The sequence below is a fragment of the Sitophilus oryzae genome, unplaced genomic scaffold (genome assembly GCF_002938485.1).
Source record: "Sitophilus oryzae breed Bouriz unplaced genomic scaffold, Soryzae_2.0 scaffold_1977_pilon_pilon, whole genome shotgun sequence".
NCBI lineage: Eukaryota > Metazoa > Arthropoda > Insecta > Coleoptera > Curculionidae > Sitophilus > Sitophilus oryzae.
The window spans coordinates 1,105,767-1,130,248 of NW_022146698.1; the positions used below are offsets into that span (position 1 = coordinate 1,105,767).

Consider the following 24,482-nt stretch of genomic DNA (forward strand, 5'->3'; position numbering starts at 1 on the left):
CCGGATAGTAAGTTAAATTATATTTACGAATTCTAAAGCGTTAATTAATTTCAAAACAATGCTTTTTAAGAATTTTTATTACAAAAAGTGTTCCAAAAGTAATACTTAGTAATAGTAAATACGATAATCAGTTTACTGTAAAACTGTCTTCTGACTGGTTAGGCTGCTCTTCCCCTTGGCATCTAAGTCCATTGTAAAACCACATGCAATCTGCTGGGACGTACTTCGCAGCTAGTTCTTTCACTTGCAGGTACCTAGCCCGCTTGAGCGGAAAGGGATCAGAGTATAACCGGGAGTCGGGACAGGGTAGTGTCGGAGTTACCCCAGGTTTCTGAAGAGTGAAACTGAAAGTACTCATCTTTGTAGGAGACACTAGCAGAGCTGCTGCATTCAACACCCTTCTCTGAGTATTCGATAACGCGGTAAGAAGAGATTGAAAAATTTTTGTTTCCGGTTGTTAATAAGAGAGTTTTTAAAATGCTTATTGAAGTTATCACTGAAGTTTAAAATAGTTTCTTGGGTAACTGAAACTATTTCAAATTTGCGGCACGTATTTTTCACCAGAGCAACCCATTCTTCTGGTAATACAATCCGTTCTCTCTTTCTCTTCTCCTTTTCTATTAATTAATTCAAAACTGCGGTTGCAAGGAAGAAAACTTATGCAATTGGTAATTGGATTATTTCGTTTTTTAAAACAATAAGATATTTTAAAAATCATGAAATTTTGATTTTTCAATTAATTATTTGGTAACTACTTGGTTACTTTTGAACCGCCATAACTGTCATAAGTTTATGTTGATTAACCAGTTCTGTTAACCAGCAACCAGTTAACCAGCAACCCATCAGAGCAAACTCTGCCTTCAATTTTCTCGAAAACCATTGCTCTAGGCCAGCGGTCGCCAACCTCTTCAATGTGTTGAGCTACTATGTTAATTTTGGAATAAACAGTGAGCTACCCACACGGAAGCCACGTAACGCAACGTAAATGAAATAATCCAGAGTTAATTTATCATTATATGTATTTATTTTACTATTTAACTGGTAATACATAATACATGTCATAGGTACTAATAATAAACTAATAACAAAACAACTAATATTACTAGTACGTACTTGTTCATAGCTACATTCCTACCTACCAAACGAAGGTGTTTGAAAAATAAACACAAACTTTTATCCAGCCACAACGGCATGTCACGTAAGATTTAAAAATTGTTATTAATATCAACAAAAAAGTAACGCACTATCATAAACATAAACATTGAGAAATAAAAAAGCACGTTCAATGGGAAGGCTGACACTCAGACTCATCGATAATTTTTTTAATGTTTGCAGTATAATTTGATACAGCCATTCGAATACAATTATCCAAATGTTCATCTGTAAGTCGATTGCGATATTTGTTCTTAATAAACTTCATATTGGAAAAAGAAGATTCACACAAATAGGTTGAACTGAATAATGCTTTCACTTTCAAGGCAACACGGCATAGAACTGAATATTTGTCTTTGCTTACAATAGACCAGATACATTTGGTACTTGAGACTAACGATTTTAAGGCTAAATCATTTTGAAACTCAATTACTTCCATTTCTGTTGCAGCGATGTCTTCGCCAAAGTTCTGCATAACACAAGTTGCAAACTGTTGGATATCAATTTCCATAAAGGGTGAACCAACAAACTGCGCTACTAAAGCCATTTCGTCGAAGTCCTTAAAACGATTTTTGAAGTTATTCTTCAAGGTAGAAACTATTTCTACATGATATTTGCTGTCATAGGGTTCTAATGGATTTTGAGATATCTTTTCTGAAAGAATAGGAAAATGCTTGGCATCGCTGTTAATTAGGTTTTGTTCCCAAAACTCCAGCTTTCTGATAAATGCTTTTATATCAGAAATCATTTCCGCTAGTTCTTTGTCTCTCCCCTGAAGCTGCAAATTAAGTTCGTTTAATTTCTCTGTAATGTCCACGAGAAAACCAAAATCCCGAAGCCAGATTGAATTTTCTAGTTCCGGAATCGGTTCATCGCGTTGTTTGAAAAATTGAACTATGCCAGATAGGACATCATTAAAACGTTTCAGCACTCGTCCTCTACTTAGCCATCGGACTCCAGAGTGAAGGAGTAGGTCCCCGTATTGACAGTCGACTTCATCGGCCAAAGTTTTGAATAATCTTCTTTGTAATGCTTGAGCTCTAATCTTGTTCACAATTTTTACCACCAGTTTCATAACGTTGTTTAGTTTCAGAAAATTTCCACATAATGCTTGCTGATGGATAATGCAGTGGTAAGAGAGAAATTGCGGAAAAGTTTCATCTTTACGACATAACGCCACCAGACCCTTATCACAACCCACCATAGCTGGAGCGCCATCGGTTGTCAAGCCTACCATTTTCGATATTGGAATTTTCTCGGAAGAAATAATATTTTTTAAATGAGAAAACAACTCCTGTCCAGTAGTGTATCCTTTCAGTGGAATAAACTTCAAAAGATCTTCTTTAATCGTAAAATCACTAAAAACCATCCTGACGAACACGGCCATCTGGGCAGTCTCAACCACATCTGTTGATTCATCCAGTTGAAGTGAAAAATAAACACAGTTATCTAAGTCAGTTCTTAACTGTAAAAAAATATCATTGCTCATTACTTCTACACGTCTCATCACTGTATTAGCAGAAAGTTGCATAGATTTTATAGCTGAAAGTATCTCGTCTTTATTTCTAAAGTTGGCAAATAACGAATCAGCAGCTTCTAAAAACGCCTGTTTTATCATTTCCCCGTCTTCATAAGGTTTCTTTTTTTGTGCAATTATCTGGGACACACGGTACGATGCTTCAGTTGCAGCCTTATTTTTGTCGACTGTTCTTAAAAATATTGATTGTTGTCCGATTAACTGATTTTTTAACTGTTTCAGTTTCTCCTTTCTGGCGACAGAATGTAGTGGGAATGATTTTTCAAAATTAGAATGTACAGTTGTATGATGTCTCTCAATATTTCCTTTTTTAGCAACGGAGACCGAAGTATTACATAACAAACACACATTTTTACCTTTAACTTCTGTAAAAAAGTACTGTTCTTCCCATTCCGAATGAAAGTGGTATGTCTTTACCTTCTTACTACTGCTTGCCATAATATTCTTTTTTGTTGTTCTCTACTAACCCAACCGCTGGACGTTGGTTATGCGTTCAGGTTCAGTTTTAAACTAAGCGCAATGTCGCCGCACCGTGCGTATTTATACCGTTCAAAGCAATCCAGACCGTTCTCTCTCGAACACTAACGCGCTGGTCCGGCCGGTCGGTTCTAGCCGCTTCTAGCTTGATGGCGTCAGCGCATCGCTCACCGCAACGTTGCCGCTGTTTATGTTTAATATTATGACAATTACATTTTTTTGTGGAATTTTCGGAAGCTTCTCTGATTTTTGCAGTTTGTGTTTTTAAAATTGTGAGAGCTACCAGAATTGCATCCGCGAGCTACCGGTAGCTCGCGATCGACAGGTTGGCGACCGCTGCTCTAGGCGATGTGCAACAAGAGTACCTTTTTTGTAGGAAAAAGTATGTTGTTTTCAAAAAATGAACCCACGTTGCAATAAAAATAACCTCAAAAAAGTTATTCGCGAAACAACCCCCCCCCCCCACCTTTGCAAAAACTACCCTTTCCGCTTTTCCAAATAATTTTAGGGTCAAAATTAGCAGATAATTTTTTTTCGAAATTTTATCTTGTTTTTAAGCCTACAATTTCAAAACAACCGTTTTTTAAATTCACCCTTTCAGTCACCCAAATTCACTTAATATGCATTTTCCTCCCTATACTTATAGAAACTTTTTTAATTATTCTAAGGAGTATTAACCCCCCCAAAAAAAAAATAAAAAAAAAATCTGATACTGCGTGAACTCTTCTTGGATGTTTCAAAAGTGCGTGTTCAAAAATTGGAGGCTCTCGGAATATATTGGGAGGTGCCCCAAAGATTTAACAGAAAAAGATGAAATCCTATTTCATGTACATAATACACTTTTTGTTGAAATCTAAACAAATTAACGAAATAATAGATTTATTAACGGTAGTACAGCATATTACATATCTATAAGGTAGAACAAAGTCAAAAAAAATCCGAACAGAATATTAAAAGTAAGCGTAGCAACAATAATAAAGGTAAAAAGTAAAACTAAAAATTCAACACAACAAAGCTGCCAAAACGAGCTTAAAAGGAACCTCTACCAATATACAAAATATGTTATTATTAACAAAATATTTAACATAGAAAGTATATTATTATTAAAAGGAACAAACACTACAAACAGTTACTTAAGCTTAAATTCTGACAGAATTAGACGATTTCATAAGCTGCCTAGACTCGATTCGAGATTTTATGAAACCATTTCGTTTTTCCTCTCCACAAACTTTAGATGATGTCTCTGTAACTAAATGTGTACATCATTCAGTGGCCTGTGTATGACAGGGAAACTTGGGCAAATCTAAAAAGGGTGCTGCAGTTTCTTGACCAGATACAAAACTTTCCAGGTCTTTTTCAGAGACATGCTTTAATATTGATGGTTCTGACCTATCTGTTTTATACCAATAAATGATTAAATGATTTGTGTATAATCGTCTGCCTGCATGTTTAAATGAGGTACGCGAAACTGTCTGACAGATGTTGAATTTTTGTTCTCTTTTCTAGAAGCAATTATTCTGCGGCATGCTAACTTGCGTATGTGCTCTCTGTTATCTGCCAGCATCGCTAGGAGCAGGTTCTCTGAGTGGCCAAAGAAGCAATTCCTCTGTATTGCCGCATCTACTATCTCCCTTAAATAAGTCGGCATATATCTCGAATATGAAATCAATCTCCACAAATGTCGTGGACCTTCAGTACACAAGGTCTTACATTTCATGTTGAACCATACTGCACCATATACTGTCATGATGAATGTAACTAAGTGTGTCAAATTTTCCGTGGGATGCTCCGATGCAACATATAACCGAAGGATTCTACTCGCCGTTGTCACCCATCTTGAATGTACGACTGGTCCTGGTTTAATTCTTGCAAGGTCTTCGCTGCATTCTCCAGAAGATACTGCATGCAAAATATTTCTGTCTAAATCAGGAATGGTGTTACTCCCAATTTTCGAGAATCTGACTACAAGGAGGGTTTCACAAGCTTGTATTGATTTTCCCATGGCACCAGAGAAAGCTTTCTTACCTTGAGTAACACCATGAAGCTGGATTAAAGGGTGGCGTAAGGGAAGTTCGTTTAGGTGTAACATGCAAATAAACCATTTAAGAGGGCGATTTACGGCAATTTCTAGGAGTCTTATTATTCCTGCGTTTGTCCCTGTGTTGACGTTAGCGCCATCACACCCAATTGCTATTAACGATTCAATCGATACTTCTTTTCTATTCAAAAAATCCAAAATGGCATCTTTGATGACGACAGCTGATCCAGACGATACGGCTAAATGGCCAATGTAAATGGAACCTGGCTCTTTTACCAAGGATACCGTGCTGGCAACTGTTACTCTTGGGTCGGTATTTACATGTGTGGAAGTAAATCGCATAGGAATCTTATTAAGTCGGAGTGAGAGAAATGCGCCGGAGTCTGCAACAGGCGTTGCCGGTACGCCTTCCCTATCAAGTGAAGTAAAATCACGATCGCAAACCGCTTATTTTTAAAACTAACTAAAAGAATTTTTTTCGAAAAGATAACTAGATTAAATAATTAGAAATGTTTCTGAGCATCTGAAATGGAATTATAAGGATATCTTTAAGGTGGTTTAGGGTGTAATTTTTTTATAACGAGAAAACGTCAGTAATCGCGATAATTTAAAAACTTTTTAACACAACACTCAAGAAACACTTTAGATATTGAAACTTTTTTTTTATTTTGAAGATAGGATTATTTATAATATGTTTACGTAAGAAAAATTTGATAAGGTTTTTTTTTCATTCAAAAATTATTGTAAACAACCCATCTATTTACTTTTAGAGCATAGCAATTTTCAGCAGTCGTGTAATTTTTTTATTGATAAAGATTTTCACTTACTGTTTACGAAGAAAATATAGCAGAAATATTAAGAAAGTTTTTGAAAAAACTACAATCAATTATTTCTAATAGATTTCGAGATATCGATTTTTGAATTCAGAGTTCTAATAGCCGACCACTGTCGAAAACCAACTCACTTCCACTTATTTTTACCAAGAATGCAAGTGTTTCTAGCTTGCACTTAAAAATTTTCAAGTTCTAGGGAAAATTACAACGACTCGTTAATAAATAAACAAATGTTCCCTCTTTGTTCAGTACATTATAAACGCATTGTACTTTTCTTACATACGGAAATCTCGACCCAAGACTAACCTTTGCCAGCCCTTAGTATATCGATACCTTACTTTGAAAACATCGTATGTGCCTAACAGCTGCTTTTACAGGCGAAACAAAAAACTATCTTAAACAATATTTTATTTGGATATATTGTTCAAATCAGGTTTTCAAATGTTATATTTACACTTGAAAACAAAATCTAGATATGGAATTCCATAACTCGACTTTTATAATGATTTACAATAATTTACGAGTTTTTTCATTTTTTTTGCAGCAAAAAAATAAATTACGTGTTTTTCATTTGAACGTGCGAACGTGTGAATAACAAAAATTTCAGAATGAAAATAGTTTTATCTAATTATAATAATAAGATGGAACAAGGGTAGAGACAAAAAATACTATAATCTAAACTATCAAAAACAATTTTAATAGGTAAAACATAAATCTTTGGTAAAACATAGTTTGAAACTTGTTTAAAACATTGCACTTTAAGTAGGTATAAAAAAAATTAACAAAACTGAAAATTGCGGTATAACATTATCAACACAAGAACTTTTAAAATGGACAACTGAAGAAATGAACTTATTTGAATCTTAATTGATCATAAAAAGTATGGAAGTCCGGAAGTAAAGAACTTTTTAATTCTTGCAAGTTATTAAATTTGTCTCTGGTTATTTCCCTTGGCCCAGAATATAACTTTGGCAACGAATTGTTTGGAATCGGCTGAATGTTTTTGTTAAAAAAAATGTTTTTATTGTAACAGAATTTCTGAGTCTTCCCTCTCAGAAAACTTTCGATATTCTTTAAAAAGGTCAACTTTGGATTGCCAGATGGGCTCTAGATATAATTTATTACTTCCTGGCGGCATTACAACTACCAAACCTCGTACGTGCTGCTTGCGCTCTTGCCAATTTAGTTTTTCCCAAAATTCAGTAAAAATTTCTTGTCGTGTTTCTGGTGAAAATACCCTGCATTTTAAGGTTTTGTCATTTAGACTTATTTTACAATTGCATGGTGGTAACAGTTGACGAACAGGACGTGGTTTATTATATACAGCTTTTCCATCTTCAGTTTTGCCTCTTCCATTATAATCCATCCCTCTCATTCTCTTATCCTTATTGCGATTATAATCCCAGTTTTCTTTATTACCTTTTCTTTTGCGTTGCCGCTAATCCTCAACATAGAGCACTTAATCCCAAGTAATAGAATTGAGAAACTCATGCTAGTTATGTCTTCTTTAATGATCTGTTGTAGCTCTCAGTATTTAGGCGATTTTTCTAAATCAAGTTTATTTTCATCTCTTATTAATATATTAGTAGATGATAAAATTGGCACTAACTCTAAGCTGATTGCATTGCCTTTCTCACCAGCAAATGCCTTGCAGGTAGTAATACCCGTTTAGTGTTTAGAAATGCACGTTTATATGGAGCTTCAAACTGCCTCGCTGTAGGATTATTGTTATAACCTCCTCTACTTCTCATACATCCAAAAAGTAACGAGAAGTGATCCTGTGATAATTTGTATATCATATGTATAAAATACATGAAAGTAAGTTTTTCTCCTGTAAATACATAATACCTAAGCATGGTTTTAAAACTTTCTATATAAATTAAAAAAAAACAAGAAATACTGTTTTCTGGGCGAATCTAAAACTGGGTTTAATGTAGTTTACAGCATTATTATAAAAAACAGCAAAAAAAAGTAATATAGGAGATATCTGAAAGAGGTCTTTTATAACTGTATTTGCACATTCTACTCCGTTAGTTAAAAATATCAAATAAATTATTAAAAATTAATGCAAAATTAGCAGTTGCTTCAGTATCTTTAAAAGCGGCATTCAACACGTCGTTAGTTAAACACACTAATGCGTTAGCAATACTTACTCAACTTTTGAGTTGCTAATAGAATGTCCATTGTAAATCCATGATTCCAAGTATAGTGCAGGCAGACTTTTCATCATTGCACTCATTTAGTATCATTTGGGACGCAAAACAGTTCCTTTCTACTTTGATCATATGAGTCGGATCCGGAAATATCCAAATATTTTGACCAGTTACAGGATGCTTAAAATAATTTTTTAAATTATTTGTGTTGGTTCGGGTTGGGGAAACACATGCTTCTTTAATGAGCTGTTGTAGCTCTAAATATTGTCGCGACCTAGCTGGGGGTTTTCGCTAAAGTCGCTATACCAGGTTCTCTCTTTTAATCAAACAACCATTAGAAAAAATATGCATTTATTAAATATACAACTACATACATAACAAATAAGTGTAGATAATAAATTTGGGAAGATTTCGGGAAATGCCAAGTGCCAAGACTTGTGGGTATACTAAAAGAAGTACTTACAGGAACATCTTCAACGTCTTCGCTGTTTTCTACTGGTTCACTCGCAACCAACCGACTGACTAACCTTGACTAACTGACTGGCCAACTAACTCCCGAACTCTCTTCAGCATACCCTTTTATATTTTTTATCCCTCGTGGTCATCGCCGGTTACGTCTTTCGATATGTTTTCTTCTAATTACATTCACCCGGCTATGAGGAAATCGAACTTCGGTAACCTGCGTTTGATTATCGACCCGAGATTGTTGTATTTTAATTGTTTAACTTTTAATGTTATTTAAAAACATATCTAGGTCGATGTCATGCAGGTAACCGATCTCTTGGGCCTATATCAAATTGGTTTACTAGAATTATATTATATTTACTAGAATTATATTATTTGTGCTTTTTCCCAATTTGATCTAAACTCAAGTTGACATCTATTAAATCTTGACAATATTTAGGCGATTTTTCTAAATCAAGATTATTTTCATCATTTATATTAGTAGACTAGCGTGTACTAGCGACTTCGTTCGCGTCGAATTAATCATTTGTAATGGTGATGATAAAGCAAAAAGAATTTCCATTAACATACAAACTGGATAAAATTTTCTCACATTTATGTCAGCATGAGAAAAAACAATATGGCGATATTATTATACAGGGTGTTTCAAAACAAATGCGAAAAACTTCAGGGGGTGATTCCTTGTTCAAAATAAAGGGTAGTTTGTTTTATAAACGTTGGGTCAAAAGTTAACCATTAGGGAGATATCGCGGTACAAAGATGGCGGAAAAATAATGTTTTTATTCTTTATCTTGAAAACGAAAAACGATAGACTAATGAAATTTTATGGAAGCATTACTTTTATGAAAACATACTTTCCGGTAATTTTCTCATTTTTTAAAATGAGTGGAAGGTGTTGAAATAAACTACCCCTATCATTCTTGTTAACGAAATTAAAAAAAAACTTATCAAACACATGCAAAAAAATTAATTTGGATAGTTTAGTTTGTTTAGAAACTTTTTTATCACTTGTGTTTTTTTGATAAAACTCACCGATTTGAAATTAAAAAATAAAATGTAAAGCATTACATATCAGGACAAAAACATTTTTAGATAAAGAATCTAGTGGGCTGCTCTAATTTTTTAGGAAAAAATCTAGTTGGCCGCTGTCACTTTTTAGGATGTTTCTAATATTATTTTATTGACATTACTCTACTGCAATACGTTATTATCTAGATTCTTATTATTATCGTTATTATCACTAGATTCTTTATCTAAAAATGTTTTTGATCCTGATATGTAATGCTTTACATGTTATTTTTTAATTTCAAATCGGCGAGTTTTATCAAAGAAACACAAGAGAAAAAAAGTTTCTAAATAAACCAAGCTATCAAAATCAATTTTTTTGCATGTGTTTGATAAGATTTTTCTTTAAATTTCGTTAACAAGAATGATAAGGGTAGTTTATTTCAACCCCTTCCACTTATTTTAAAAAAGTGAAAAAATTACCAGAAAGTGTGTTTTCGTAACAGTAATGCTCCCATAAAATTTCATTAGACTATCTCTTTTCGATTTCAAGATAAAAAATAAAAACATTATTTTTCCGCCATCTATGTACCGCGATATCTCCCGAATGGTTGACTTTTGACCCAACGTTTATGAAGCAAACTACCCTTTATTTTGAACAAGGAATCGCCCCCTGAAGTTTTTCGCATTTGTTTTGAAACACCCTGTATAACTTGGTAATATTTGAGGGGTAGTTTCACCTCGTTGGAATTTGACTTTCGAAAAATCTGTTTGCCAGAAATAAGCTTTTTACGTCAAGCAGTTTAAGCAGAATCGTGTTTAAGAAATTACCCAACTTTTTGGAACACCCTGTATGACTTTTTAAACGATTTCAAAATAAGTAAAAAAAGACTAACCGTTTTTTAAATAACAGATTTTGTAATATTTGAGGGGCGTTTTCACCCTCTTGGAATTTGAGATTCGAGAAACCCCTCCTTATCGAACCTTTACACCCCACAGTCAATCCATTTGCCAAAAATCAGCTTTAAACGTCAAGCCAGTTTAAGCAGAATCGTGATTACTCAATGGTCATATTTTATGAAACACCCTGTATAAATTTTTAAAGAATCTTAAAATATGTAAAACAACAAAATAAAATATACGTGTTTAAGAGTTTTTCCGAAAAACTCACCGGTTTTTAAATAAAAAATATTTTAATATTCGAGGGATAGTTCCACCCCCTTAGAATTCGAGTTTCGAAAAATCCCTTCTTATCGAACCTCTACACCCTAGAATCAACCTGTATGCCAAAATTGAGCTCCTTACGTTGAGTGGTTTGAGCAGGATCGTGATTAATCAGTATATCAGTCACTTAAGGATTTTATATATTAGTATAGATGATAAAATTGGTACTGACTGTAAACTGATTGCATTTCCTTTCTCACCAGCAAATACCTCTGCAGGTAGTAATACCTGTTTAGTGTTTAGTAAGACACGTTTATATGCAGCTTCAAACTGCCTCGCTATTGGGAATTCAAGAGAAGCGATACGCCCTCTGGTGGCTCTAAAATCAACTGGTTTCTGCCACATTATTTCCTAACCTTACTTTTATATCGATTGTTTATCTAATGTTTACACTCATTTTGTGTCTTTTTCAAAATTATATTTGTTTTTCTGTTATCGCGTGTTGTGTTAGGATTAGAAATAAAAAAAAACGCGTCGAACGTATAACCTCCTCTTTTTTTGAAGTCGGTTAAAAAAGGAGAAACGACCAGTGAACCAGTGTACCAAAGCATGGCGTTCAATAACAATTTTTGTTGTGTGCCACAGTGCAAATCCTGGGCCAAAAAAGACCCTGAAGGAGAATTAAGCTTTCACAGATTTCCCAAAAAGGATGCTAGGAAAGTTTATGTCGAAAATAAGATGGGAAAGTGTTTAATGGATCAAAGAAAAGCTTGGATATTGAAACTTAAAATTGGCAAGCAAGTTTCCGAAACTATGAAAGTGTGCTCTCTTCATTTTGTCAAGGATGATTATTTTAACAAAGGTAAATACTAAGTATAATAATGAGTGATTTCATTTAAATTTTAATTTTAAAAATATTCTTTATTGAAGTGACAAAATTTAAATGTTAATTTAGTTTGTTTCTTTTCTATTGCAGGGTTAACCACACAAAGGGGTAGAGTTCTCAAAAAGACTGCAGTACCTTCTCAAAATCTTCCCATTTCTACAGTTAGTTCAGCAAAATCTGCAACTGCAACATCATCATCTGATCGTGCTTCTAGATACAAAAAGAGAAAATTGTCCAATCAAAACGAAACTGATTTATGTACGAGCACAAATGAGGACTCCAATGAAGATGACCAAGATGATGAAGCAGGTAGCTTAATAGATTTGCTGAAATCTACACCAGATGTTAGTGATAAGGAAGTAGATAGTGTGCTTTTACAAAACAGGAAAGTGACTGTGCGAGATTCAGAAGTGCAAGTGGACACACCTAAAATCAACACACTGAGTGATTTACTAAAAACCGATTCTGCATTAAGAAGTTTTACAGGCATTAATAATTTTCAAATTCTAGAATGTATTGTGGAAATAGTAAAAAAAAAATTTACAATTGATACAAGATCACATCGTCTAGATGTGCGAGAGAGAGTTCTTTTAACAATGGCAAAATTAAAATTGGACTTAAGTTATATTACTTTGGGTGCACTATTTAATATATCTGGTCAGCTGTGCAAAACATATTTTTTTGATTTTTTAACAATTCTAAGTCAAGTGTTTAAATCATGTATTTATTTTCCTTCTGAAGAAGAAATCTCAAAAAATTTGCCAAAATGTTTTGAATCTTTTAAGAATTGTCGAGTTGTTTTAGATTGTACAGAAATCTTTATTCAAAAACCAAGCTGCTTGTGTTGTAGAATTAAGTTTTATTCCCAATATAAAAAATCTACAACTGTCAAGTTTATGACTGGGGTGTCTCCTGGGGGGATAATAACTTTCATCAGTAAATCTTATGGTGGAAGAGCATCCGATAAATTAATTTTTGAGGAAAGTGACCTAATTAAATTGTTAACACCTAATAGAGATTCAATCATGGTTGACAAAGGTTTTCTGATTGACAATTTATGTGCTATGTATAAAATTAACTTAATAAGACCACCATTTTTACGAAACAAAAAGCAACTTACAGTTGAAGAAGCTATTTGTAATAAAGAAATTGCTGCAGCACGAGTGCATATTGAAAGGTCTAATCAGAGGTTAAAAATCTTTAACATTATTAGTGGAAAGTTGCAGTGGTCATTAGTTTCAAAAATTGATGAAATATTTACAATTATTTGTGGAATAACTAATCTGTCAGCTCCTATACTATCTGATGAAAGATTTTTATAAGGATTGGTTATGCTTCAATATGTAGTTAATTTTTTTTAGGACTAGGTTGTGGTTGTAGGTACATATTTTTTTATATTTTTATAGTTTTTTTTTCACGAAAGTACATGTATTTTTGTATTATTTTTTGCATTGTTTACGACATGGTTTGATTTAATTTGATCATTATTATGACTTCACGGGATGGGTTACACAAGGGGTTCATTGGTTTTAAAAATTAAACAAAATTACTCCATTAAAGACTGAGACATTGGCCATTTATTTCATCTCACATATTGAATGTATCATTTTATTAAAATAATTGTTTTTAATTTTCTCCAACATTGTTTTGGAAAATTTATAATCATTTTCCACCTCTAATATTACACAACTGTCATCATAAGATGCATATAAACATAAAAAACATTTTTCTAAGTTCAATATGCTCATTCCTAATTGAATTTGACCATAATATTGGTGTTTTTTCTTAAGTGTATATTTCCCATTTGAATTTATGATGAAGGTGCTTGATCCTAGACACTCTTCAATAGACATTGTTGCACCTGAAATATTTTGCATTTTTTGTTATTTGTTTAAAAAAGGTATTTGAGGACTTACCTAAGAATAAACATTTAATTTCCAATAATGCAACTGGCTTTCCCTCAGAATTCACTACCATACCATCTGGAGAAAAGCCCAACCATTTGTTTTCTGGTGATGTTATCATTCCACATTCAATTACGTCATATCCTGTTTTTGACATAAAACACTCTCTCGCAAGTTTTTCGTATTTTTGGCCATGTTTTACATATTTGTTTGTAAAAGATTTCGGGCAAAAGTACTTTTTACTCTTCATTTCCCAGTCCATTCCTCCATAGGTGTAGATCTCATAACACCTAGAGCCAGTAATTCGATATTTTCTGGCTTCATGCCACTCATGGGAATTTTGCTTAAGGGTGAATAGTTCATCTTGATCTTCATTCAAGATACTACGGTATAGTGTTGCACAGCAATTTGATATAAAATTAGCTTCCACGCTAGCAATTTCCATTAATATGATGGACTGTGCAGCATTATTTAAAATTTTGCAGCCTACTGCATCCAAATCGATTGATTTGGTACTGCTTACAGTACTGTCCAAATTCTTGACACGTCCTTTTCTAAAACATGTATGATCATAGTTATATAAAAAATTTTAATTACTGCATATACTTACGAATGTTTTGCAATAGCACAGTTTGGTAAATTCTTGATAAAAAATTCAAATATACATTTTTGTTTTTGAAGATCTGAACTTACATCCAGACCAACTTTAGATCTGATGCAAGGCATTTCAAGTACAGGAATAGCCTTATATTTATTATGTACAAATCCTTTTCTGCCAGACCAAGCACATGCAAGTTGAGTTTGAGAAATATCCTCTAACTCAAACAGATTTTGCCTTGAAATATAAACAACAGTAAATAAGTATTCTAACATAATTTACATAAAATTTATAACTAAACTGGACAATAATAACAAAAAAAACCTACCTTGTTAACAGTATTAGGAAAGCTGAAATATGTTTGCATTGTCCACCAGCCCCGGCTTTACAAGTGCAGTACATTTGCTTAATTGAAGCAGACCTATTGGAAATTGTTAATTCCCCATTTAATTCATGTGGATCTGACTGTAAGGCACTAGTTTGCAGGCAAAGAGCACACACTTTCAGGAAAGTCTTGGTTAATGCAGTTTTTCCAAACAAGATTATATGGCCTGCATTAACCACCTCTTCTCCTTCAACCACTGCCCTTGAATTCGCATTACAACCAATGTAACTGAGATATTCAGTAGGCTAAGGTTATTTGAGCCATATTTACTCTACAAACAACAGAAATAAAAAGAAAATTATAGAAATCAATCATTTTATATCATACTCACCCAACAATGTGGTTTTGAGCCACTCCAAAAAATACAATTTAAAAGTCTTTACACGAATCACAGCAAAATCACAATAAAATATAACAGTAAAATAACAACAAATGAAAGCAAAAATAATGAAAAATCGTAATAAAAACGCAAAAAAACACCAAAATTCACAGACGTAATAACAAACGAAAGTGAGGTTAGAAAATAATGTGGCAGAAACTAGTTCTGTCAATAACCGCCGTGGCGCTGCGATCTTAATTTGAATTCCCAATAGGATTATTGTTATAGCTTCCTCTACTTCTAACACATCCAAAAAATAATGAGAAGCGATCTTGTGATAATTTGTATATCATATGCATAAAATACAGGAAAGAAAATTTTCTCCTGTAAATACATAATATAAATTTACAAAAATACAAGAAATCCTGTTTTCTGGGTGAATCTAAAACTGGGACTCCTATAAGTTTCAAGTGTTTAATGTAGTTTACAGCATTATCAAAAAAATTAATATAGGAGATATCTGAAAGATGCCTTTTATAAATGTATTTGCACATTCTACTCCATGAGTTAAAAATATGAAATAAATTATTAAAAATTAATGCAAAATTGGGGAGAAGAAGTTGGGGACATGAAATCTACATTGCCCAAGGTGGGCCTCTTTGTTGAGTTTTTTTCGGCCAGGAAAAAAGGAAATCAAAATGTTTCCACCTTTTTACTTTATCTATCCCAGCTCCAGATGGCTTATATGATCTAAATAAGACATATTATCTATAATTTTTTGTTACTTTAAAAATTTTCGAAAAAAATACATTAGACAAAAACCTTTAAATGCTTTAGGAAAGTATCACGAAGATTTTTCCATTTTTTTCGATCGATTCCAAGGGGATTGCTCCACTAAAAACTAAATAAACTAAACTAAAAACTAATCAAGGAAAAAGTATGTAAAGTAACTATTCTAAAAACTACTAAAAGAAACTACAAATACTAAATAAGAACAATTAATAATAACTAATAAAGAATTAATAGTAAAATTGATAAAAAAGCACAAAATAATTGATCGACCGTATCGACACCGCTCTTGGTTTCATTGTATGACATAATGATTTTTGGTTTGTTCGTATTTTCATCTAAGCTGTCATCATCATGCATACTCGATATGAGAAGAACATTCTTACCCTTTTTTGGAGCATACGATACCAACGTACAGTCTTCTTCAAAGCCGAACATACTTGAGCCAATTGATCTAACACCTGCCACAAATTCCGGGGGTAGTTTTTTTATTCTTCTTTGTGGTACCGACCATAGTTAATCTTTTTTGCAAAAAGCTTTTACATAACGGTAAACTAGTGAACCAGTTATCCATAGTGACATTTCTACCTGTGTTAGTTAGCTATGGGCTGTACCAAGCGCTCAACAACTGATTTGCCGGTGTTCTTAAAACAAAATGGAAATGGAAGGGGGGGTTGCTTCCCCACGTAAAGCGTGTAAGCGTGTGTTCCCTGTTTAGCGTGTAAAACTCGGCTTTACTAGGGATATACAGCCGAAAATTGCAATTCCCCCGAAAACCAGGTAAAATTTCATCTACGGTGGTAAACGCTGGTGGTGTAAATTTTTTTTTGCACTTTGAAATAAACAATTCAAAGAGTTCTCGTATTGCTGCCAGCTTATCTATATTCTGCCTTTCAGGACGAGTGTTTTTATCGTCAAATCATTCCTTAGCAAAAATCTGAATCTTTCTCTTGACATGGTCAATCTAAATAATTCAATCGAAGTGGCGTTAGTTTTCCATAAATCTTCGGCATTTACATGATTTGTTTTTCGTACGGCTGCAAGGTATAACAGTCCTAGCAGTGCTTTAATTTCAATTTTATCTGTTGTAGTTGCTGTTCGATACTGAGCGGAAAACTTCTGCTGGGTTATAAATAAATTGGTAGAATCGACAATAATATTTATTAATTCGTCGGTGAAAAAGCATGACCAAATATCCAGAATATTTTCTGAAGTTCGCGCCGGTCCTTTTACTCCTGGCAGGTGGAGAATTATATTTTTTGCTCGAGTTCTAACTTTCTGATCTGAAGAAAGGATCTATAAACTTAATCTTTTTATTTGGAGGAGGATCTACATCTAAATTTTGATCTTCTAATAATTCTGATTCGAATTCATGTTCGCACTCAGAATCTTCATCGCGCACCTCTACATTGTCTTCTTCATCCTCTTTACTTTTTGGTTGTCGCTCTTAACTGACTTTACAATTTTTCTCCAAACATTGACGATGTTTAGTTCTCCGATGATACGCTCGAGTAGGCACCCCCTCCCGGAGATCCGATCGAGGGGGTATTTTACCTCCGGACGATGATTTTGTCCTACTCGAATGTTCCATCTTTGATGAGTGTAAGCTGCGTAAAAAGGTTAAACTGTGACGGTTACGCTGCCGCACAGTTTGGTTGCAACTGTAGCACGGGATGGCTATGGCACAGTGAGGACTGCGACGATAGTCGGCCGGCTAGGAGTAGTTTACTACTCCTCTTCCCCAGAAAGGTGGTAGGTCTGAGGGTTGTATAATGATATACCGCCTATACTCGGTCGTCAGAGCCTCGTTTGTTTAAACAGGGTGCACCACGTGAAGGTGAGGTTGACTTTTGGGAAAGCTAGGCTATATGTATCGCTTCAATACCCCTTGCACTCCAAAAGCAGTGCCGATTCCAAATGCCGATACACACTTCTCACTCGGACAACCGATAAAACACTAAATAAAATTAAGCTAGCTAGCCGCGCGACCATATTGACGCGTTACGAACGACATTTCGGGGGGAAAAGGGGGGTTCAGTCTCAGAGACGGGATGTTAGCTGTGAAGGGTTAATAACAGTTCCCTTTGCCTTTGGAATAGGCAAAACTTTTGCGACAGTGATCGGCTCTGGGTTGAAATATAATTGTTCTTCTGGGAGCGGTGATTGCCTACTAGTAGAGGGTTGGGGTGATTTTCTTTGCACTAGGGGTGCAGTAAAAAGTGTTCCTCTACGTTGTGGTGAATTATACAGATTTACTTCTTGATCAGCTGGAGCGAAGTCGTCTTCGGTGAACTTCGGTGGATTTAATAGAAATATTCCAGCGGCAGAAAAACCAGAGATTCTCTTTTCCACGTTTGCTACTTTTGTTCATCGCTAATTTTTCTCTTCAAAAATAAGTTGCACTTACTATAAGCGTTCTTCAGAGGCACAAAAAAGTGAGATCAAGGCGCTGCAACTTGTGCGAAGTATGAAGTGGAATGCTGACCATAACTATCCCGTGACTTTTACAAAATTCATAAATAGATAAGGATATATGGCTCGTATGGTTTTCTAATACCAATAGAACTGGATTATCAACAGAAGATGATAAAAACTTTTGCCTGAAAATGTTTAAGCCACATCATAAAAACTTGTTCATTGCTCCATCCATTTATGTGCAGGTACAAATGGCTCCACATGGTCCATTCCTTTCCAACTGAGGGTTCATTTTTAACCTCGGAAAAATAAATAATAGCGGCACAAAACTACCTGTAGCACTCACGGTACAAATAATCGTAATATTTTTTCCGCCATCCCAAGAACAAATAGATCCAAATTGTTTAATACCTTTAGGCCAGTCTTTTGCTGACTTTTGCTGACAGCATCCTGTTTCGTCGACGTTATACATTCGATCAGGATCAAAATGATATTCATTTTGAATTTGTTCCAAATTGGCGAAAAAATTACTAACTTCCTTTTATGCTGATACTCTGTTTACACTTGTAGCCTCTGACTTCCTCGACGAAATATCTGGATTTCTCTTTAGAAAATTTCTAAACCAATCTGGTCTAGCCATGGCTTGTTCACGGTTAAAGTTATACTAGTACCCACTTTAGTGTTCTTGAAAATACTGGGGCTCGCCCAAGTATGAGTCAGACTTGCTTTCTAAAATATTCTTTGCATTCATTGCTATTTTTTAAAAGGTAGCACATATTTTCTTAATGTGTATAATTTTAAAAGAAATATACAGAAATTTGAACAGAGGTGTTTATATTCAATAATTTGAGACATTTCAAATGGTGAGATTCCAATTGCCTGGACGGTGTGTTATGCAATTATCACTATTATGTTTTATATATTATAAGTTTTTCCAGTGCATAATTAAACTGGTAAAAAGACTTCCGGATTTTCCAACTACCAAAAGTTGATTTAATATCATGGTCCTTAAAATGTATAAACATATTAGATTTGTCTAGCTTGATATTTTCAGTACCATATGCATCATAATTTGGATATCTGTGAAATTTTAGACATTTATTATACTTATATTTATTATACTTTTGTGGGATTTATGTGAAACATAGTTAGCTTGGGTGCTGTTTAATTTAAATTTTTATAATCTTTTTTATAAAATTATTTTATATCACCCCATGACCCGTTTCTGTTATCTCATTTAAAATAATTTTGCAATAATTTGTTTCTAACGGCTTTTTTTCCATACGAGTGATCAAAATGATAAAATAGTTGTTTAATATAAATTCAAACCCACTCGAATTAAGATTATTCTACCATGGTATCTATGACTCTATATAAATCTTCCTTATATAATATTTTTCATAAAATTATTTTATATCATCCCATAACGCCTCATCTCATTTAAAAACATAATTTGTAATAAGTTGTTTCTAACGGCTTTTACCATATGAGGAGGTTCAAAATAATAAAATAGTTATTTGTCTCTCAACGATTATTACACAAATCAAGTGTTATCCCTTATAATATCATTAATTAATTTAAATAAAATAAATTATTATTTTAAATAAAAAGGTAATGTGACCCAAACAAAAAAGCAGTGAATACTTTTTTAAACTTACTTGCGGACACGAAAACACTTCTTTGTCGTATCTTAAACATTGACATCATATTCCAAACTTTCATGTTCATGTAAAATCTGCCCAACGTAATATTTGACTGTCTTCGTTGCAAATTTTACCAAGACAAAATCGTTAACAGTCGGAGCATCTTGGTCCAGAAGTTCTTCGTCCAACATTTTTTCGTGATCTTCTTCCTCGACTAGCTTTTCAAAATATGACGCTTCATTGTCATCCGACTCATCCTGCAACGCTATGTCCATATTTTCGGAAAGCTCATCATCGTCGCTGTCTGCCTGTACTATCTAGACTTCTTTTTATTCGTTGTCACTCCTGAACCTTCTCTTATTTCAAAATCTTCCATAGAAATACTTTTCCCTGGAATAACATTTATGTTTCTTTCGTTGTATTTTTGTTTTTTTTCAGGTATACGTGCCTTTTTTAAAAATTCAACAACAGTATCATTTAAATTTTCCCCATCTGCAACATCATCTGACGGTTCCGATGGTAGCTTTTTAAATAACACTTCTCTGTTTAAGGCCAAATTCCGGTCGCACGAAATCTACTGATAAGGTTTTGTTTTCCTGCTTCGCCAATTTCAGCCATAAGTTTCTTTAATAGTCCTGGAAACAAATATTTTCGCAATCCTACTTTTCCAGTTGATACTTTGAAGTCTGATAAAATAGCCCTCCATTTTTTTAAGTGGAGCAAATTAGGCAACATCTAATGGCTGTGCAATATGGGTCGCATTGAGTGGAAGACACAAACACCTTACGTTGTTTGCTATAGCAAGTTCTACAACCTCTTCAGAAAAATGGCTTGCTAGGTTGTCTCCAATAAGGACTTTGGGACCCTGATGATTTTTTACATGCACTAGAAAAGTACTTTTAAACCAATCAACAAAGGTTGATGAATCAAACCAGCCATGTGAAGTCCGATTAAACCTACATTTTTCAGGTCAACCTTCTGTCCATGTTGACCACATATTTTCCGCCTTGTATACCACGTATAGAGGTATCAATTCCCCAGTCGCACTGCCTCAAAACATTATGGATATATATGTAAAACATATGATATGACATAAACATATGTAAAACATATATATATATATATATATATAAAACATATGATCGAAAAAAAATGGCGTCCAGTTGGCTGGGAAATGACAATCGATGACATTTCCCATATAAATTTACATATAAAATGACAGCGATCTTCATTTCATAGCCATCGTTGACGCCGTTTTTTCTCGATCATACGGTATTTGATTTCTAATGTGACATCACCCTTTCAGGGTATTTAACACCTCGCTTAAAAAACATTTTGAAGACCCAGGTTCATCACTTAGATTAGTCTCAACAAAATTATAGATGTTTTCAGGCAATACATCCTCTAAGGATTTTTCCAAATTATCAAAGTAACTTTTAAATAGATCTCTACAAACCTCAGCACGATTAGGATTTATATTTTAGGCTTTTCTATAGCATATCAAATTCTTATTTCTTTCAAAAAAATGCTTATCCAATATTTACCTGGCAAATTGTTTTTAAATATTGTAGATTTGCCAATTTGATTAAAATGTGTCCAAATGTGGCGTAAATTTTCATTTGTTATTGGGTAATCCCATTCACACAGCCATTTTTAAAACACACACTTACAATATTTTTTTCTTCCTCCGTGCTTAATACAGTCGGTTAGGTTAGGTTAGGTTAGGTACTACTTAGGTTAGGTTAGGTTAGGTACTACTTAGGTTAGGTTAGGTTAGGTACTACAGCAAAAGAAATCCTAACCTAACCTAAGTACGGTTAGGTATTGTAATACAGTTGGTTAGGTTAGGTTAGGTTTGTTCACAATAGACGTCTTTCCCTGGTTTTCCCTCTGTCCTAACTTGCCCCAAAACGATGTGATGACGGCTTTTCCAAGTTGCCTAAGACCAGGATTTACAGAAACCTTTTCCGGATTTAGCGTAACGCCTACCTTTTCCAAATATTCACGCACGTATTGGTCTTTGGATTTTGGTTTTGTACGATATGAAGGCTAACCTGACGATTCCTGCTTGATTTTAAGGAACTTGCTAATGTATCCGTTGAACAATCCCCCTTCTTTCGTCTCCGGATTTTACTGCGTTATTTTATATTTCACGGTTACACTCTTTAGCCCCGACTTTAGCACATGTGTAACACAACACGAACATGAGTTTATTGTTTAGTTTTACCGGTAATACGGGATGGATCAGTTCTTGAGGTGGAAGAATTTTACACTTAATCAGCCGATCTGTTTCTAGCAAGTTAAGTTTAGAGCACTTTTCACTACCAACGATAACTTCTGGATATCCTACGGGATACCTTCCATACTTGTTTACCCACGGGTAAAGTGAGCAAACATCGACGTATTTGATTTTTTCTCCTTCCCGGCACTTGTAGTACGTTTTTATATTTTCCGTACGGCCCCCGTAAAAAGCATCGCGCGGATTTAGCGGTAAGTTTACGAGTAAAGGATGGTCTTCGGTAAATTGTTTGGTTTCATCACTCATATTGCGCCGGAAATCACACTCCCACATCTCGATAACTTCGTACCCTTGGTCCATTAAATGCTGAGTTTTAGTAAGTGTATTTTCGTACCGAGAATCCAGCGTCGGTGTAGGATCGTCTTTGAGCGGTACCTGTCTCTCGTACTTGTAACATTTCGGGCACCCATGGTAATAGCACCCGTGAAACTCAAACACCTGCTTGGTTTCCTTACAATACCCATCGACTTTATACCACGACTTTACACCTCTCTCCTGTTGTTTTGCAGCATGTACAATTTAAGCACCTCTCTCTTTCCTTTTCTTCCCACAATAACCATTGGAGAGCGATCTTACTTTGATTGTCGCTATATCTGTACCCATTTTTCGGTATGATACCTATGGTTTCGGGCTGGAGGAAATTACGACGGAAGATCTTGTTGCAAGCAGAAGGTAATGTTGAGGCTTCGGTAAATAGACATACGTTCCCCTCGTTTATCATTAACTTTCTGAATTTCAGGGAAGCTTGCGTGAGAATATCGACATCGGATACGCAATAATCAACAAACTCCTTCTCGAAATCAAACAAGTAATTCTCAGCTACGCGTTCCTCGTACCATTTAATGAACTTTTCCCTATCTTCAACTTTCATATTGTCGGGATCGTAATATTCAATAGGAGGTCCAACATACTTTTGATTTTCCATAATATTGAATAAGTGGGGAAAATAACCTTTCTTCAACTCTGTCAATCCGAATGCTTTAGGGAGTTTCGCAAGGGCCATAGGGAAATAATTGAGTGAATCGAGGAATTTGACATTACCCACAGACATGAGAACTAACTTGGTACCAGTTCTCAGTCTTGTTTTAAGTTCAGGTGTTAGGTCTGTTTGCGGGAGAATATAGTCTAAGATAAATTGGTGGTCAAACCCTCCACCGTTATGTGCTATCACCACAACATTCTTGAATTGTTTTAGTATATTAATCACATAACACATAAAGCGCGAAATTACATCGTCCCCTTTAAGTATTTGGCGTCTAGCCGCACAGAACGCACAAATTAGTTTATTAGAGTCTTCTTGAAGGCACTTGTGACATCTTTGTTGAAATACACATAAGACTATCCTATTAGAAACATTAACTTAAATGGGAAAATTTTGTAGTCTTTCAGTGCTAGGTTTTTTAAATAAATATCGTTTTTAAAAATTTTTATTTTGTTTTATATTCAAATTTTAGTTAAGCTCTAAATTTTTAGTAAGACTTTAAATTGTTTGTCTGTTAGAAATATTTAACTTAAATGAATAAATTTTTAACTCTCACTGTTAAACTTTTAAATAAGCACGATTTTTAAAAACTGCATTTTTTGAAATAAAAATTATGGGTTATGCAAAAGAAAACATCGTAATACTTTTAAGTTTTTATTCAAACCTCAATTCTTAGGTGTAGTAAAAATATACTACATTTCCCTCTACATCAACCCAGACAGTTAACTGTATGGGCCCTACAGCTTCCGCCTATACTTCCACCAAGGGTGGCGGTGGTGTTGCCGCTGGTGGATGTTGAGGAGCCCCTATATATGTAAACTGTAAAAAAATGACCATATATAAATCTTAAACTAAAAACTATGAAACTATTAAAATCTATAATATCTCGAAAGGACTTACATTTTCGCCAGGGAAAAAATCCCCAACCACATCTCGGGCAAAATTAAGAGCGAAACTGAAATCTGAAAATATTTATGTTTTAGATTTATAAAGTATATAGGAATAAAAAATTAAAAGCTAGGGTCTTAACAAAAATATTGCAGAAAGTATCGGATTTATAAAGTATATGACTAATAAAATTTAAAATAAATGTACAGTGTGAGAGCCTTAACGAAAAATGTATCAGAAAGTGTTAGATTTATAAAGTATATAGGAATAAAAATTAAAAGTTGTGGTTATGCAAAAGAAAACATCGTAATACTTTTAAGTTTTTATTCAAACCTCAAATACATCTTAGGAGGCGTCTTCTTACTTATTCTTGTTACTTATCTTGGCTTATTCTACTTCTTCGGTGTAGTATAAGTATACTACTTTTTCTTGGCCATCGACTCATACAGTTAAGTGTATGGGCCTACCTCTTCCGCCCACACTTTCAACAAGGGTAGCGGTGGTGTTGCCGCTGGTGGTTATTGCGGTGACGCAATATGTGTAAACTGTA

At 34.3% G+C, this 24,482-nt stretch overlaps 3 protein-coding genes across 3 annotated transcripts; 1 reads left to right on the forward strand and 2 right to left on the reverse strand.

Annotated features, from left to right (window-relative positions):
* Positions 1-1,282: 1,282 nt before the first annotated feature.
* LOC115883752 (general transcription factor II-I repeat domain-containing protein 2-like) lies at positions 1,283-3,127 on the reverse strand. The gene has a single exon (XM_030902160.1). The coding sequence runs from the start codon at positions 3,125-3,127 to the stop codon at positions 1,283-1,285; it is 1,845 nt and encodes a 614-aa protein (XP_030758020.1).
* An 8,040-nt stretch (positions 3,128-11,167) lies between these two features.
* Positions 11,168-13,577, forward strand: LOC115883732. The gene is made up of 2 exons (XM_030902140.1): positions 11,168-11,686; positions 11,801-13,577. The coding sequence occupies exons 1-2, from the start codon at positions 11,434-11,436 to the stop codon at positions 13,030-13,032; spliced, it is 1,485 nt and encodes a 494-aa protein (XP_030758000.1). The 5' UTR covers positions 11,168-11,433; the 3' UTR covers positions 13,033-13,577.
* Positions 13,261-14,831, reverse strand: LOC115883733. The gene is made up of 4 exons (XM_030902142.1): positions 14,541-14,831; positions 14,225-14,449; positions 13,627-14,168; positions 13,261-13,571 (listed from the first exon to the last, which is right to left on the reverse strand). Exons 1-4 carry the CDS (start codon positions 14,612-14,614, stop codon positions 13,288-13,290), a joined length of 1,125 nt encoding a protein of 374 aa, XP_030758002.1. The 5' UTR covers positions 14,615-14,831; the 3' UTR covers positions 13,261-13,287.
* Positions 14,832-24,482: the final 9,651 nt, after the last annotated feature.

Bases quoted from the DNA above. Each gene is read 5' to 3' on its own strand.
- LOC115883733 (XM_030902142.1), bottom strand. From the start codon at position 14,614: ATGTACTGCACTTGTAAAGCCGGGGCTGGTGGACAATGCAAACATATT. The intron at 14,169-14,224 runs GTAAGTATATGC...TACATGTTTTAG, and splicing joins TGTGCTATTGCAAAACATTC to AAAAGGACGTGTCAAGAATT. The intron at 13,572-13,626 runs GTAAGTCCTCAA...AAAATATTTCAG, and splicing joins AATTAAATGTTTATTCTTAG to GTGCAACAATGTCTATTGAA.
- LOC115883752 (XM_030902160.1), bottom strand. From the start codon at position 3,127: ATGGCAAGCAGTAGTAAGAAGGTAAAGACATACCACTTTCATTCGGAA.
- LOC115883732 (XM_030902140.1), top strand. From the start codon at position 11,434: ATGGCGTTCAATAACAATTTTTGTTGTGTGCCACAGTGCAAATCCTGG. The intron at 11,687-11,800 runs GTAAATACTAAG...TTTCTATTGCAG, and splicing joins GGATGATTATTTTAACAAAG to GGTTAACCACACAAAGGGGT.